Source organism: Schistocerca cancellata, chromosome 7, assembly GCF_023864275.1.
Source record: "Schistocerca cancellata isolate TAMUIC-IGC-003103 chromosome 7, iqSchCanc2.1, whole genome shotgun sequence".
Classification (NCBI taxonomy): Eukaryota; Metazoa; Arthropoda; class Insecta; order Orthoptera; family Acrididae; genus Schistocerca; species Schistocerca cancellata.
In genome coordinates this window covers 322,639,620-322,655,700 of record NC_064632.1, presented here as the reverse complement: position 1 = coordinate 322,655,700, position 16,081 = coordinate 322,639,620, and the positions used below count along the sequence as shown (strand labels likewise).

Below are 16,081 nucleotides of genomic sequence, written 5' to 3'. Positions count from 1 at the left end.
TTTTTCCCTCCTTGTTGTGGAGCTGTCAGTGATAAACACGAGGAAGCTTTCCATCAGGAAACTGCTATAGTGGAACAGAGATATCAGGGCCAATGGAAGGAAGCAGTGCATGTAGATTGCTGCTAGTCTCTCGATAGGGATGCTCCGGAACAAACTTTTGAGGAAAGTTCATGAAGCCGGCAGAAGGTTCTGTTCGAACCCAAGCACATGCCAGGGGTTTTTCCATGAATTTAGAACTCTTCGAATGTCATCCTCATTTTAAAAAATTCAACTGGACATTTATTGTTGTTGACACATTTAAGTAAAATGTACCGTTTCTCTTAATCCGCTAAAATAAAATATTTCCAACTATTGTGAATCACAAAAACTAGAGCTAAGAAAATTTCTACTTTGTCATATTCTTTTTTTAACCCAAAATTAGTGACATTTGACTCTTAAATTGAAGGAAACGTTTTTTGCCAGTGTAATGAGGAAAGGTGATGAATAATGTTTATTGTAAATGGCTTTGAGTGCTGGTAAGATTATGCTTTTAAAGCTAGCAAGCAGCTCAAGGCGCACAGGACAGGATCAGACATGATTCTACTGTGGAGTCTCAAATTCTGCATCACCCTGTATTCTTTGACTTTGCACCCAGTGTCTGCTAACGATATCTTCTTTCCGTTATGTTTTAATTGTAGTGAAGGAGGACGAAGTGAAAGAATTGTTTTAAAAGTGTTATCGCTTCTTTAGTAGTAAGGAGTCTGAAACGCGCAGTCGCGACAGAGTTGTTACTTTGTAACATTATCTGCAATCTTCTTGCTGTGGGGAAGGGTTCTTGTGGCTGGACTTAGTGTGCTGATAAGCCGGCCAAACGAGCTCCAGTTTGAGCGCGGCGCCTTTGGTATCTACACGGAGACCTACAAGAAGCGTTTCTCACCAGGCTCCGTGCAGAGAATTACGAGGGCCAGAGGGCGGAGCGTGTCGTTGCAATTAGAAGCCTTGTAAGCCGTCGGCGAGCCGGTTCACAGAGAAAAACTGCGACGGTAGAGGCGCCGTTGTATATCTGCCAGTGTGGTTCGCCAGGCGACAAGCAGTTTTTACCGAAGTTTATCTGTCTGTTGTCTTCGTGTTTCACGTCACAAGTGTCCTAGGTCATACTTTTGCCGCCATGAATGCTGTTTTATTCCTAAGATTCGTTATCAGTAGAAACATTCTAAGAGTTCATGAAATTTAGCCATCAGTCTGATCCTAAGGCTTCCCTCCATTGGTCTCTCTGTACGACGCAGGAATTTGCCAGATCAGGCGTTATAACAAAATTGTAGTCCTTCCCGTCCGCATGCTTAGCTGGGTGGTAAAGTGCTCGCCTCCCAAGCAAGCGGGCCCGGGTTCGATTCCCGGTCGGGTTGGAGGTTTTCTCCGCTCGGGGACTGGGTATTCTGTTGTCCTCATCGTCATTTCATCCTGATCACCTGCGTGCAAGTCGCGCAGTGTGGCGTCGACTGAAATAAGACTTGCACTTGGCGACCGAACTTCCCTGGATGGGGCCTCCCGACCAACGATGGCATATGCCCATTTCCACTTTTTTGTAGTCCTCCCCTTTTCCACCTCTCCCCTCTTCCTGAGCTCTCCTCTCTTCTCCTCTTTCCTTCCTGTCCTCCCCTTCCTTATATCCTCCCCTTCTTCCATTGACTCCTTTATTCTCCTCCTCCTTTCCTCCACTTCCCTTCCTCCACTTCCCTTCCTCCACTTCCCTTCCTCCACTTCCCTTCCTCCACTTCCCTTCCTCCACTTCCCTTCCTCCACTTCCCTTCCTCCACTTCCCTTCCTCCACTTCCCTTCCTCCACTTCCCTTCCTCCACTTCCCTTCCTCCACTTCCCTTCCTCCACTTCCCTTCCTCCACTTCCCTATCACCTCATCTCTCCTTCGTCTGCCTCTGTCTCTCTGGTGTCCCAGATATATATGTTGAATATCTCGTTGGTATTAAAACCTGTTGTCGTCGAAAGTGTACAAGAACTTCGATACTATGATGACTCACACAGTTATATGCTGTGAAAAAAAATTTTTGTAGATTAAATTCGTATCGTGACAGTTACACCAGTACCTTCAAAATAAAACTGTAATAATACATACCTTAAGAACTGTGGGCACTTCTTCAGTAGAAGAGATGTTTCGCAGTTGCAAAGATGGAAAAAATGCTCATTCTCTCGAGGTATGCCATGTATACTGGATTTTTTCCCCAGACCGTTCCTATCGTATCCTTCAATACCGAACAATTCTCCTGGGATACACTGTATAGCTTTCGCAAGGATATTCTGAAGTCGATTTTTGGTTTACTTATAATATACTAGTATTTTTTGTGTTTGTTTCGTCCATTGTAACAGTAATTTTTCTTCACGGACAAGTTTATCATGATTTGTAATTTTATTAGCATACTTACTTTTCTAAAGAAACCAAAGTGGCAAAATGAGATTAAACATTGTATATGACTCATATTATCCGTACAGATGAATGAAACAGTTACCCTTTCTTTTACAGGGCCACAACGAACCGCAAGCTCAGGGAGACGGTAGCCCTCGAACTGAGCTTCGTCAACTCGAATCTGCAGCTGCTCAAGGAGCAACTGGCGGAACTCAACAGCTCTGTGGAGATCTACCAGAATGACAGGTAAATGCTTGTACATGTTTTTTTCCCATATATTGGTAGGACGATAATCTTGAGATAGGACCCTAATGTCGTTCACTTGGCCTTCAGTTCGATATCTTCTAAATTTCCGTGAAAGAATGGAACATTTTTGTTGCACTTTCATGATTGGTAAACTTGATTATTCCAAGGATAGTATAAAGCATTACAACAATGTGCAGCTTACAGTTAATTATTGACAGCCATCTGAATTGATGAGTCTATCTCTTGCGATTGAAAATGAAGAACACAGATTTTCATGCTGTTATTAAACATTTTCATTTGAACGGTTGGACTGCCCAACAAATCAAAACATAATTACATGAAGTTCACACTGATTCCGTTAAAAAATGGTTCAAATGGCTCTAAGCACTATGGGACTTAACATCCGAGATCATCAGTCTCGTAAACTTAGAATTACTTAAACCTAACTAACTAACCTAAGGACATCACACACATAGCAGCCGCGCACCTCCTGACTGAAGCGCCTAGAACAGCTCGACCACAGCGGCCGGCGCTGATTCTGTACCATCACTGGAGATGGTGGCTGGAGATCACGAATGTGAACATTGTCGCACAAGCACCGTGAACAAAACACACTCCGGTCGTCCGATTGAGGTCGCCACAAAGGAAACCACTGCCAAGATCCATGATATGGTAATGGAGCACAGCCGCATAAAAATTCGTGAGATTGCTGAGACTTTAGGCATCTCATCTGAGCGAGTGCATAATATCCTGCGCAGAGAATTGGCTGCGAAGAGACTGTGTCGAGATGGGTGCTGCAATTGTCCAGTTGACCAAAAGCGCATCCGGCATAACATTTCAAAACACTATCTGGCAAGGTTCAGTCGAAATCCACAAGACTTTTTGCGCCAATTTGTGACTGTTGATGAAACTTGGCTCCATCAGTTCATACCAGAATCAAAACGGCAGTCAAAGCAATGGACAAAGGCTGGTGAAAGTGCATGGAAGAAGGGAAAGTCCATTTTGTCAGTGGATTGTTTGAAACCTGAGTTGCCGGCCGCGGTGGTCTCGCGGTTCTAGGCGCTCAGTCCGGAGCCGCGCGACTGCTACGGTGGCAGGTTCGAATCCTGCCTCGGGCATGAATGTGTGTGATGTCCTTAGGTTAGTTAGGTTTAAGTAGTTCTAAGTTCTAGGGGACTGATGACCACAGCAGTTGAGTCCCATAGTGCTCAGAGCCATTTGAAACCTGAGTTGGCTACAAAAAGACCAAAGTTGGCTCGCTAAAAAGCCCCGTTTCACCAGGATAATGAGCGTCCCACATATCAGCTATAACAACAGAGAGAGCATGAACAGGGCTTCGAATTTATCACCACCGTGTTCATTAGACGTAGCACGAAGTGACTTCACCTAATTTGAAACTTCAGTTTGCTGGGAAGAAATTTTCATCAAATAAGGAAGTGATAGTTGCAGTCAAAGAGTATTTTGCAGTGTGAGAGAAACTATTTTTCCAGTAGGATGAAAAAGCTGGAGGATCGCTGGACCTAATGCATATCTCTCAAAGGAGACTGTCGAGAAGTAAGGGGAACTGTTTACAAAACAAACTTTCATCTTGCTTTTTTACCAGCCGTACCAAACCACCCTCGTATTGCCGGAAAAAACTGTAGAGAGGGTTGGACGGTAAGTTTAATTATTGGCCGTTAGCTTTCTGATGTTATTCTTATTAGCTGCGTGGACAGATGCAATTCCTCCAGCGATCACGAAAGCCATGCATCATATTCACTTCAGTATACGTTAAGGCCTGAATTGGGGGATGATTAGACTTAAAGGGCCGTGCCCTTTATGGTAAAAATTAATAAGTCAGTTTCTGTACGAATGACAACTCACTCTATTTCGGAAAATTAACCTAGGTCAAGAACTGTAGCCTCCTCGTTCACACGACTGTAATCTGGGTTTCAGTCACAAATAATGTGCACACGTTAAAGGAATGTGTGTTCGCACGAGTTGGTGACTCTTTGAGGGCGGCTGAAGGATGTGTAATAGTGTGGTAACCACACCGAGCACCTCATGTGTAGTGTTACCACGGCTATTGTACGACAGAATGGCCCCTGTCTTAAATAGTATTTATTCCCAGACATGCGAGTATAGAACTGCTTCTAGTTTTGATCAGTAATACATCCTGTAACGAAATCTGGCACTGTTATTTACCACTCGGTTCGGGCACTGATATTTACCATTCGGTATAGATACCTGCGGACATGTGGACTCGAGGGGTCAGATTTTCAAGATTTTTGTAATACTAGCTGATGCCGGCCACGCGTTGTTTTGGGTGTCTGGTTAAATGGAAAAGAAAGAAAAGAGAAAGCACACGTTTCTAGTATGTATGGGAATTGATTATACGTCCTGATCTTTCTCTGCTCTTTCTTTGTCCTCCTCCTCCTCCTCCTCCTCCTCCTCCTCCTCCTCCTCCTCCCCCCCCTTTTATGTTCTTCTCCCCCTATCTGTCCATTTCCTCCTTTCCGCTTTCTGATCTCCTCCCATCACTCTGCCCATCTCCTCTTCCCCCCTCTCTCTGATCTTGTTTACTGTTACTGCAAATTCAATACTGTAGTAGTCTTCAAATCATAAGCCATAACCACAACTAAACTGTTTTCTTTATGGCTTCGATGTTATGTACTATATATTTATATATATTATATGCATTAAAAATTATATAGATTATTTCCATCCCAATTTTCATTAGATTACTGTGTAGAAGAAGGCAGTAAAGAACTTTTAGAGATTCTTGGTAATAATGTTTCCCCTTCATGTATTATATATTTATTTACATATTATATGTATTTAAAAAACTGGCATGTAAAACATGCTCGTATTCGGGTGCAACCTTGCAGGCAATCTGTGAAAAACTTTCGCCGATTTATGATTTTGTGTGAACGAACATTTACATTTTTATTTATACAAATATTTCGAAATACACTAAATTCGTGGTAATTAAAAATAAACATCCTTGCGCTTTCGATGTAAACTACAGTGCTCACGCTTCCAAGCTTGAACGCACCGTTGTCATATCCATAAAGATAAAGAAAACTAGTTTAGTGACATGCTGTCTTCCTTCACAAATGTATTATTATACAAATTCTGGGTGTATCACAGTTCTTGAAGGAAAAAAGCTACTGTGTGTGATGTGAGGTAATATTTATTTTATTGTTGGAGTCCAGAGACTTTGGGAGTGTGCCAGTATTTTAATAACAGGTGCGCACTGTTCCCAAAGATTAATATGTTATTTATATAATTATAGGTGTTCATTACAAATAATAAGTTTACTAATTGTGTGTGTAGCAGTATGGGGGTTCTAACACCTCTTCCGAATGAAGAAATACAAACGAACTGATAGGAGATATCACGATCGCTTCGGAATTGCTATCTGAACAGAACAGACAGCATGATTCATGACGACGTCGAGAAAACAGTCTGCATTATTACTCAACTTGTTAACTTAAGTATAACTGCATATGTCGCTATTGAAAGCTGAAGTGCTCATGATTAGTCATTATTGTCAGGGTGTCCCCGGAGAAATGGTCAGTATGCCGGGATTGACAGGAACGGAAACTGGCTTACAAAAACGACCTAAGCTACAATGCTTGCACATCGCGCGAGATTCATATTATTCTATGGCTGTCTTCGCGCAGACTGTTACTCGTAGAGAAAATATGATCAGCACCCTTTTGTAGGAAATTCAGTGTAGTTCAATTCTGTACTGTGACATGCTTTCGCTAGAGACCGAGGTTTCAGAGTTATTCAAAAAACTTAAAAAAAAAGAACATCAGATGTGTTCTGTCTCTGAAACCATTCAGAATACGGCAGAATATGTTCATATGAAGTTTCTTGCTTCGTCTGAGCGTTCCTGTCATTTCTGAGTAACGACGATTCTGGCTTTGACACTTTGTATGAACTGTAAGTGACGCAAAGCAGGCGCTGACGGGAATGATTATTACGGAACTATCACTTTTAATAAGCCAGGTTCGCAAAATACCGAAACAAATTGTATGTAGGTTTAGAGAGAGCTTTGGCAGAGTTGACTGTAATACACTTTCTGAAATTCTGAAGGTGACAGGGATAAAATACAGGGAGTGGAAGATCATGTACCGCTCGGACAGAAACCAGAACGCAGATTTAAGATCGAATGACATGGAACAAAAGGGTGCGAGGCAGTGATGTAGTTTCTCCCCGGTGTTTATCAACCTGTACATGGAGCACGCAAGAAAGGAAACAAATGAGAAATATCGGAAGGGAGTTAAATTTCAAATAAAAAAAAGTGTGTGAAATCTTATGGGACTTAATTGCTAAGGTCATCAGTCCCTAAGCTTACACACTACTTAACCTAAATTATCCTAAGGACAAACACAGACACCCATGCCCGATGGAGGACTCGAACCTCCGCCGGGACCAGCCGCACAGTCCAGGACTGCAGCGCCCTAGACCGCTCGGCTAATCCCGCGCAGCTATATTTCAAAAGGAAGAATTAAATACTTAGAGGTTTGCCGATTACGCCGTGACAGGTAAACCTCTGTTTCTGTAAAGAATCGAATTCCCGTGTATAAAACAGCTTCAGACGTCCGATTACTGTACGTATGACTTAATGTTTGAAGTGTTCGACGTTACGCATGTAAGCGAGGAAAAGTTTAGAAAAAGGTTTGAAACTGGAAGCCTCTAAGCTCTCCCATTACGAATCTCTGGATGAATATAGTCTAGGTAATTTGCGCTCCATTTTAAGCAAAAGCAAGTTTTTCGCACATCTAAATGTTTATGATCTCATGTCTCCTGAACTATGTGTCGTAGAGCGACATAATTCTGCAGATAAATTTAGTGATGCACGTACATAATGTCTGCAGAGTGTTTTGCGATAGAGATATTATTACAGAAATAATAAATTAAAACATCATTCCTGATCTTTATATTTTGCTGCTTGCCGTGTTAAGCAGAAGCTAGTTTTTTCGTGCATGTAAATGTTTACGAGTTATTACCTCCAGAGCTGTATGTCATACAGTGACATAATTTTGCGGGTACATTCAGTGGTATACCTGGATACTGTCAACAAACTACACCGCGAATAGAGTTCGTAGTAGAGAAGTAATAAATTAAGCCCTCATATCTTAGGCCAAAGTTTCACTGCATGAACAACGAAAATATAATAAGCGATAAACTTTTTTTCCTTTCCTCATTGTGTGGGAGCTGTCAGCTGTCTCAAGAGAAGCAAGGCAGAAATATTTGTCTTACAGTGTTCAAATACAGTAGTACAGAAGAATGCTAAAGATAAGACACGTAGATGGAATAACTAATGTTTAATGGAATTGGAGGGAAAAGTAATTTGTGGCGCAACTTGACTAAAAGAAGCCATCGGTTGATACGACGCATTCTGAAGCATGAAGGAATCTTCAGTTTGGTAATAGAGGGATGCTTCAAGAGAAGAACTAGTGGTTTGACTATAATAAGCAGTTAAGTTAAAATGGATTTTGGTTGCAGTAATTAACCAGTGATGAAGAAACTAACGATAGATGGACTAGCATGGAGAGCTGCATCAACCAGTTCCCGATCTGAAGACGACGACAGCGCGGAATAATCATCATCCTTAACAATAACATCATCAATGCGCGCCGCCCGGACCGGTAACTTCCGATTTCTTCCCTCATCTTTCCTTTCAAATTCCGTAAGAGCTCTTCCGCGATAGATTCAATATCACCATGAAAAAGGATGCAACAGGCACTTTGGCCTTCTCACAGCCCCATAGTTACGGAAATGGAATTACCTTTCTCTCGTTCCCATCAAAATGCAGAGACCCGGGGGAAAGAAGACAGGAAGATCAGGTTTTAATGTCCCATCGCTGTAGATTTCCGCAGAGTCGGAGCGCAAGCGGGGATTGTGTCGAGAATGAGTAAGGAAATCGATATGCTCTTTCGAAGAAACCATCCCGGCATTTTTCTGTAGCGATTTAAGTAAATCCGGGAAAACCCAAATCTGGATGACCGGGCGCGAATTTTACCCGTCGCCCTCCACAGTGCGAGTCCAGAGTGCTAACCAGTAGCAGATATCCGCCTTGAGTGTCACAATTTCCATTTTTCTCACGCAACTAATGTGACATACGCTCTGCACTGAGTGAGTTCGCTATATTTTGCTGCGTGCCGTGTTAAGCAGAAGCTAGTTTTTTCGTGCATGTAAATGTTTACGAGTTATTACCTCCAGAGCTGTATGTCATACAGTGACATAATTTTGCGGGTACATTCAGTGGTATACCTGGATACTGTCAACAAACTACACCGCGAATAGAGTTCGTAGTAGAGAAGTAATAAATTAAGCCCTCATATCTTAGGCCAAAGTTTCACTGCATGAACAGCGAAAATATAATAAGCGATAAACTTTTTTTCCTTTCCTCATTGTGTGGGAGCTGTCAGCTGTCTCAACTTGTTACTGGGGTCTTCAGTCCAGAGACTTGTTTGATCCAGCTCTACATGCTACCCTATCCTGTGCAAACTTCATCATCTCAAAGTACCTACCGCACCCTACATCCTTCTGAATCTGCTTAGTGTATTCATCTCTTGGTCTCCCTCTACGATTTTTACCCTCCACGCTGACCTCCAATACTAAATTGGTGGTCCCTTGATGCCTCAGAACATGTCCTATCGATAGACCCCTACTTCTAGTCAAGTTGTGCCACAAATTCCTCTTCTCCCAATTTTATTCAGTACCTCTTCATTAATTACGTGATCCATCCATCTAATCTCCAGCATTCTTCTGTAGCACCTCATTTCGAAAGCTTCTATTCTCTTTTTGTCTAAACTATTTATCGTCTAAGTTTCACTTCCATACATGCCTATGTTCCATACAAATACTTTCAGAAAAGACTTCCTGTCACTTAAATCTATACTCGATGTTAACAAATTTCTCTTCTTCAGGAACGCTTTGCTTGCCATTGCCAGTCTACATTTTATATCCTCTACTTCGACCATCATCACTTATTTTGCTCCCCAAATAGCAAAACTCATTTACTACTTTAAGCATATCATTTCCTAATCTAATACTCTCAGCCTCACCCGATTTAATTCGACTGCATTCCATTATCCTCGTTTTGCTTTTGTTGATGTTCACCTTACATCCTCATTTCAAGACACTGTCCATTCCGTTCAACTGCTCTTCCAGTTACTTTGCTGTCTCTGACAGAATTACAAGTCATCGGCGAACCTCAAAGTTTTTATTTCTTCTCCATGAATTTTAATTCTTGCTCCAAATTTTTCTTTTGTTTCCTTTACTGCTTGCTCAATATACAGATTGGATAACATCGGGTATAGGTTACAACCCTGTATTACTCTCTTCCCAACCGCTGCTTCCCTTTCATGGCTCTCGACTCTTATAACTGCCGTCTGGTTTCTATTCAAATTGTAAATAGCCTTTCACTCCCTTTATTTGACCCCTGCCACCTTCAGAATTTGAAAGAGAATATTCCAGTCAACATTGTCAAACGCTTTCTCTAAGTTTACAAATGCCAGAAACGTAGTTTGGCCTTTCCTTAATCTATCGTCTAAGATAAGTCGTAGAGTCAGTATTGCCTCATGTGTTCCAACCTTTCTACGGAATCCAAACTGATCCTCCCCGAGATTCGTCGCTATCAGTCTTTCCATTCGTCTGTAAAGAATTCGTGTTAGTATTTTGCAGCCGTGACTTATTAAACTGATAGCTCGGTAATTTTCACACCTGTCAACATCTGCTTTCTGTGGGATTGGAATTATTATATTCTTCTTGAAGTCTGAGGGTATTTCGCCTGTCTCATACATCTTGCTCACCAGATGGGAGAGCCCGCCCTGACAAAACTCTACCAAGGCTATCAGTAGTTCTAATGGATTGTTGTCTACTCCCGGGACGTTCTTTCGACTCAGGTCTTTCAGTGCTCTGTCAAATCTCGTCATGCAATATCATATCTCCCATTTCATCTTAATCTCCGTCCTCTTCCATTTTCATAATATTTCCCTCCAGTACGTCGCCCTCCATGTACTCCTTCCACCTCTCTGCTTTCCCTTCTTTGCTTAGAACTCGTTTTCCATCTGAGCTCTTGATATTCATACAGGTGGTTCTCTTTTCTCCAAAGGTCTTTCTAATTTTACTATAGGCAGTATCTATCTTACCCGCTAGTGATAGATGCATCTACATCTTACATTTGCCCTGTAGCCACCCCTGCTTAACCATTTTGCATTTCCTGTCGATCTCATTTTTGAGACGTTTGTATTCCTTTTTGCCTGCTCCATTTACTGCATTTTTGTATTATCTCCTTTCATAAATTAAATTAAATTCAATTTCTCTTCTGTTATCCAAGTATAATACATAAGTATCATAAATTTTCATTTTATTTGCTAAAGAGGCAAAAGGACGGAAATTGTCAATCTCCTTCCGAAGGTAAAAAGAGAAGCTCTCAGAGGAGTTTGGCGCTTAAACATAGATAAGACAGATTGACGTGCGTCTGCGATTCGCGTCAACTATATTTTGGAGATCATCCACTTCCCCTCTCCCCGCCTCCACCACAAATGGGCAAAAGAGCTGGACAGAAAAAAGCTGTATCGAAATGAACTGCTTTGCATTCGATGACGATCTTTCGATTCTGTCTAGAAATACTAACACGGCTACAGACCACGTGAATATCCTAAAATTGCGAGCACTAAAAGCCCTAGTCGGCAGAAGAAGAAGAAGAAGAAGAAGAAGAAGAAGAAGAAAGGAGCGTCTCAGAAACTGAAGACTGCGAGTGGATGTACACAAAAAGATGACAGCTTTTAGTATCTCTGTGAAATGGTACAGCTGAAAAGATGCCAACAACATCGGACGAGAGAAGATGGGCCATGCTTTTTGCGGGACAATGCTTTGCGCAAGAAAAAATTCTTCTTTAAGGCGAGCAATATTTAGACACTGCAACACGGTGATAAAACGGTATTCATGTACTAGTGATTGCTTCCGAAAGACAGCTATGTCGCATCTAAGAGAAGGCGAGAAGTTCTAGAGTGAGATCATCTGCAAGATAATGAGTCCAGAGGTCATAGGTGGACAGTATAGAGTACGAGGAAAATGGGAAACTGTACCAGGAAAGTGAAAGATTAATCGAGTCGGCTAGAAAAGGAAGAAAGAAAATTTACAGATATCTGTTCTGGGTGGATGAGAAGAGGCTAACAAAACAAGGTACTTGACAGAAGACCAAATAAACTTAACAGGAAGAAGACAGGCTGCCAGAGAAAGAGTTCAGAAATTTTTTAGCTCCAAACAGTGCTTCCAATAATGTGCAACTGTTATTTATCGTGGCCTTTGATGACCGTTGTAGAAATCATAAAAATATTGAAATCAAACTCATGTTAGTACGAGTCCATAACTTGCCCTTCCGCGGCATCGAATTACTGCGATTATCCCGCGACATTACCTTGTCATTCAGATACTTGCCGACTTGCTGTTTTGCTAGGAGAGAACGTGTTTCGCAGCGAAGAACGTGCTAGATTGTGGCTCGCAATAAACGGCAAATACACCGGATACGTCTATTACATTGCGTCACGTTTGTGTGGTGTAATGGATTAGCACTTAGCGCTTCGCGAACTGTCAGTGTGCATTTAGTTGACGACCACCGCGATTAAAAGGAAAGTAATTTCTTGCAAAGCAATTGATCATTGACGTACGCCCTTTCACTGGCTGAAAGGCATTACGAAGTTGGCATCACCGACCGCGACGAACGGGAGAATACCATGAATGTTGTAGGCAGACGAGATCCAGTGGCAGACTTTGTTTTGCTCGTCTGACTGACTATAAAGATAACACCCCAATCATTTTTATATTTTTTCCTGTTTCACGCTTTTGCGCAGCTACTACTTCTCGTTCAATTCCTCTTCGCAGTGTCAGCACTTCAGTTGTAATTTTTTTAGGATAGGATACGCTAAAGGGCATGTTCCAATATGGCCCGGTACGCTGACTATTTTTAGCCCACACGTTTCCTTCAGTTAGCAAACTGACAATTTGTTGATGCATCAGGATGTGGTGTATCGACTAACCATTCTTTTAGTAATAATCTGGTGATAATCTGAGCAGCTCCCTTACATTATTTGCAGATGACGCTGTAATTTACCGTCTAATAAAATCATCAGACGGTCAATTCTAATTACAAAATGATCTATAGAGAATGTCTGTGTGGTAAGAAAAGTGGCAATTAGCACTGAACAAAGAAAAGTGCGAGGTCATCCACATGGGTACTAAAAGAAATCCGATAAATTTCGGATATACGATAAATCGCACAAATCTAAGGGCTGTCAATTCGACTAAATACCTAGGAATTAAAATTGCGAGCAACTTAAATTGTTAAGACCACATAGATAATATTGTGGGGGAAGGCGAAACAAATACTACGCTTTGTTGGCAGAACACTTAGAAGATGCGACAAACCCACTAAAGAGACAGCCTATATTACACTTGTCCGTCCTCAGCTGGAATATTGCTGCGCGGTGTGGGTTCCTTACCAGGTACTGTTGACGGAGGACATCGAAAAAGTGCAAAGAAGGGCAGCTCATCTCGTGTTATCCCTGAAACAAAGGCCGTTTTCTTTGCGAGACCCATTTACGAAATTTTTTATAACCACCGTTCTCTTCCGAATGCGTAAATATTTTGTTGACACCCACCTACGTAGGGAGAAATGATCATAATATTAAAATAAGAGAAATCAAAGCTCGAACGGAAAGATCTAGGTGTTTCTTTTTCCCACACGCCATTCAAGAGTGAAATGGTAGAGTAGTAGTATGAAAATGGTTCGATGAACCCTCTACCAGCCACTTAAGTGTGAATTGCAGTGTAACCATATTGATGTAGTCAAGTTGCGTCAAATTTTCTTTTCCACATTTCGGTTCAATAACCTCAAAATTAGTTATTAAATCCATATGTCTACTTATAATATTCAGCATTGCCTTGTAACACCACGTTTCAAAAACTTATATTCTCGGCTTGTCTGAACTGCTTACCGTTCACCTTTCACTTCCATAAAAGGCTACACTCCAGAGACATACCTTCAGAAAAGGCTTTTTAACGCCTAAATTTAAATTAGGTGTAAAAAATTTCTCTTCTTAAGAAACCTTTTCTTGCTGTTGGCAGTCTACATTTTATATCCTCTCTATTTCGGCCATCGTCAGTTATTTTGCTGAGTAAAGAGCAAAACTCATTCATTATTTTCAGTGTCTCATTTCCTAATACAATTATATCAGCATTACCTGATGCAATTCGAGTACATACACTTTTGTTCTCTTAAACTCTGTCCAAGACAGATTCATTCCGTCCAGTTGCTCTTCCAAGTCCTTTGCTGTCCCTCACAAAATTATGTCATCGCCAAACCCCAAGTTTTTGTATCTTCTCCCTGAACAATCCTCTCTCCAGAGTCATCCTTTGTTTTCTTTCTGCTTGTTCAGCGTACAGATTCACATATGGAAGTGGTAACTTACTTCATTTCAACTATCGTTTCCGTTTCGTGTCCTCAAATTTTAAAAACTTCATTCTGATTTCTGTACAAGGTATAGAGAAATTTCCGCTCCCTGTGTTGTACCTCTGCGGTATTAAGAATTTAAAAGTGTATATTCCATTCAGCATTGTCAAAAACTTTTTCTAAATCTGTAAATGCTATGAACGTCGTTTGACTCTCTTCAACCTTACGAAATAACTTGTAGAGCCAGTCTTATCTCGCGCGTTCGTAGGTTGCTCTGTAACCCAAACTGATCTTTCCCCCGGCTGGCTGCTACCAGTTTTTCCACGAGTCATTAAAGTGATAGTTCTTTAATAGTCACATGTCAGACTTGATTTCATTGTAATTGGAATTATTATATTCTTCTTGAGCTGTGAGCTGAGCTGTCTCGTATAACTTGCACAACAGGTGGAATGATTGGATGTCCCAAAGACGTACAAAAATTATGACGGAAAGTCGTCTTCTCTGAGGGACTTGTCTCGACTTACGTGCTTCAGAGCTCTGTCAAATTCCTCTCACAGTGCTAAATCTCCGCTCTCACCTGCATGTACTTCCTGTTTTCTTTCTATTATATTGTCTTTAAGTTCGTTTCCCTTATGCAAGCTCTGTTTCTTTCAGCCTTCCCTTCTTCGCTTAGTACGGCTTTGCCGTCTGAGCTCTTAATAAAAAATCCAAATGCGTGTCTTTTCTCGAAAGGTCTTTTTAATCCTGGGTCTTACCCAGGGTCACGCATGCTCCTACTGTTTTTCATTTCTATTCTAGCCATTCCTGCTTTGAAACTTTCGGTGTCTCGTTTTCAGACGTGTATAGTCTCTTTTTATCTATTTGCTGCGTTGGCATAGCTTTGCTACATCTACATGACTACACTGCTGTTCACCCTGGCAGTGTGTTCATTGAACCTTTCGTAATTGCTATTTACTCCCTCCTGTCTTATCCAAGAAAAGTTAGGTTACTTTATTCCGTGAAGTCCTGAATTAGTTAACATTGTTAGTTTAACAAATTTCGACATGTGATTTGTGACTACTTGGCAGAGACAAAAATGGCTTCAGGGCAGATCTGAGACGCATAATGAAAATGAAAGAAAAGTTACTAGGACGGAACAGTTTGGCGAATTGATGACGTAGGGTTTGCACGAAAATGTGTGAATACTGCGAGAACAGTGTGCTTGAACATAAATTCAGGTACTAGCCAAGCCTAATGGTTGCCCTGTTGTGTTTGACCACGAAAGGCAGCTGTGCAGTGTCCTTAGTACGTTGCAGTTGTCAGTCGTGGTCAGCGTCCGGTGTAGTTGTGAGTACATTATATTGGAACTAAATGGATTCGAACGTGGATAGATTGTTGGTGCTCGTATATTGGGTGCTCCTGCAACAAAGGGAGCCGAAGTACTTGGTATTTAAAGAGGCACCATACGGAAGACTTACATTGCATACCGAGAAGGCGGAAAAACATTATCTTCGAAGTCTCAAGGGCAGGCGAAAGCGTATATTGAGTGATGGTGAATGATAGTCATTGAAGAGGATTGCGACGAATAATAAGGGAACACAGCTGCAAAAGTCACTGGAAGGCTGAATGTCGCTCTCGCGAACCCTTTTATTATCAAAACACAAGGGAGCTCCACAAGGAAGTAAGGAAGTAATAGCGAGCTGGATTTCTAAAACCACTCATCAGTGATGCAATTAACCTAACAGGGAAACTTGGTGACGAAGCCATAAAAACTGGACTCTGGAGCAACGGAAGGAACATACATGGTGGGATGAGCCTTCTTTCACACTGTTTACAACGTCTGGCTAGTTAACGTCCCAAGAGTGAAATTTGTGGTGGTTCTGTGACGATTTGGACAGCCACATCGTGGTGTCCCCATGGTTATCTACGCAAGGTAGCATTACTGCCAAGAATAAGGTGACCCTTTTGGCTGATCAAGTCAATCCTATAGTACAGCGTTTGTT

The 16,081-nt window shown here is 41.6% G+C and overlaps 1 protein-coding gene across 3 annotated transcripts in view; it reads left to right on the top strand.

The window, feature by feature from the left end:
• The window catches only part of LOC126092243 (rhophilin-2), a 740,337-nt gene that overhangs the window by 650,731 nt on the left and 73,525 nt on the right, over positions 1 to 16,081 (top strand). For all 3 annotated transcript variants that reach the window (XM_049907750.1, XM_049907752.1, XM_049907751.1), the window contains one exon: positions 2,516 to 2,644. In XM_049907750.1, the coding sequence (XP_049763707.1) occupies positions 2,516 to 2,644 (129 nt within the window). The remainder of the gene's footprint in view (positions 1 to 2,515; positions 2,645 to 16,081) is intronic.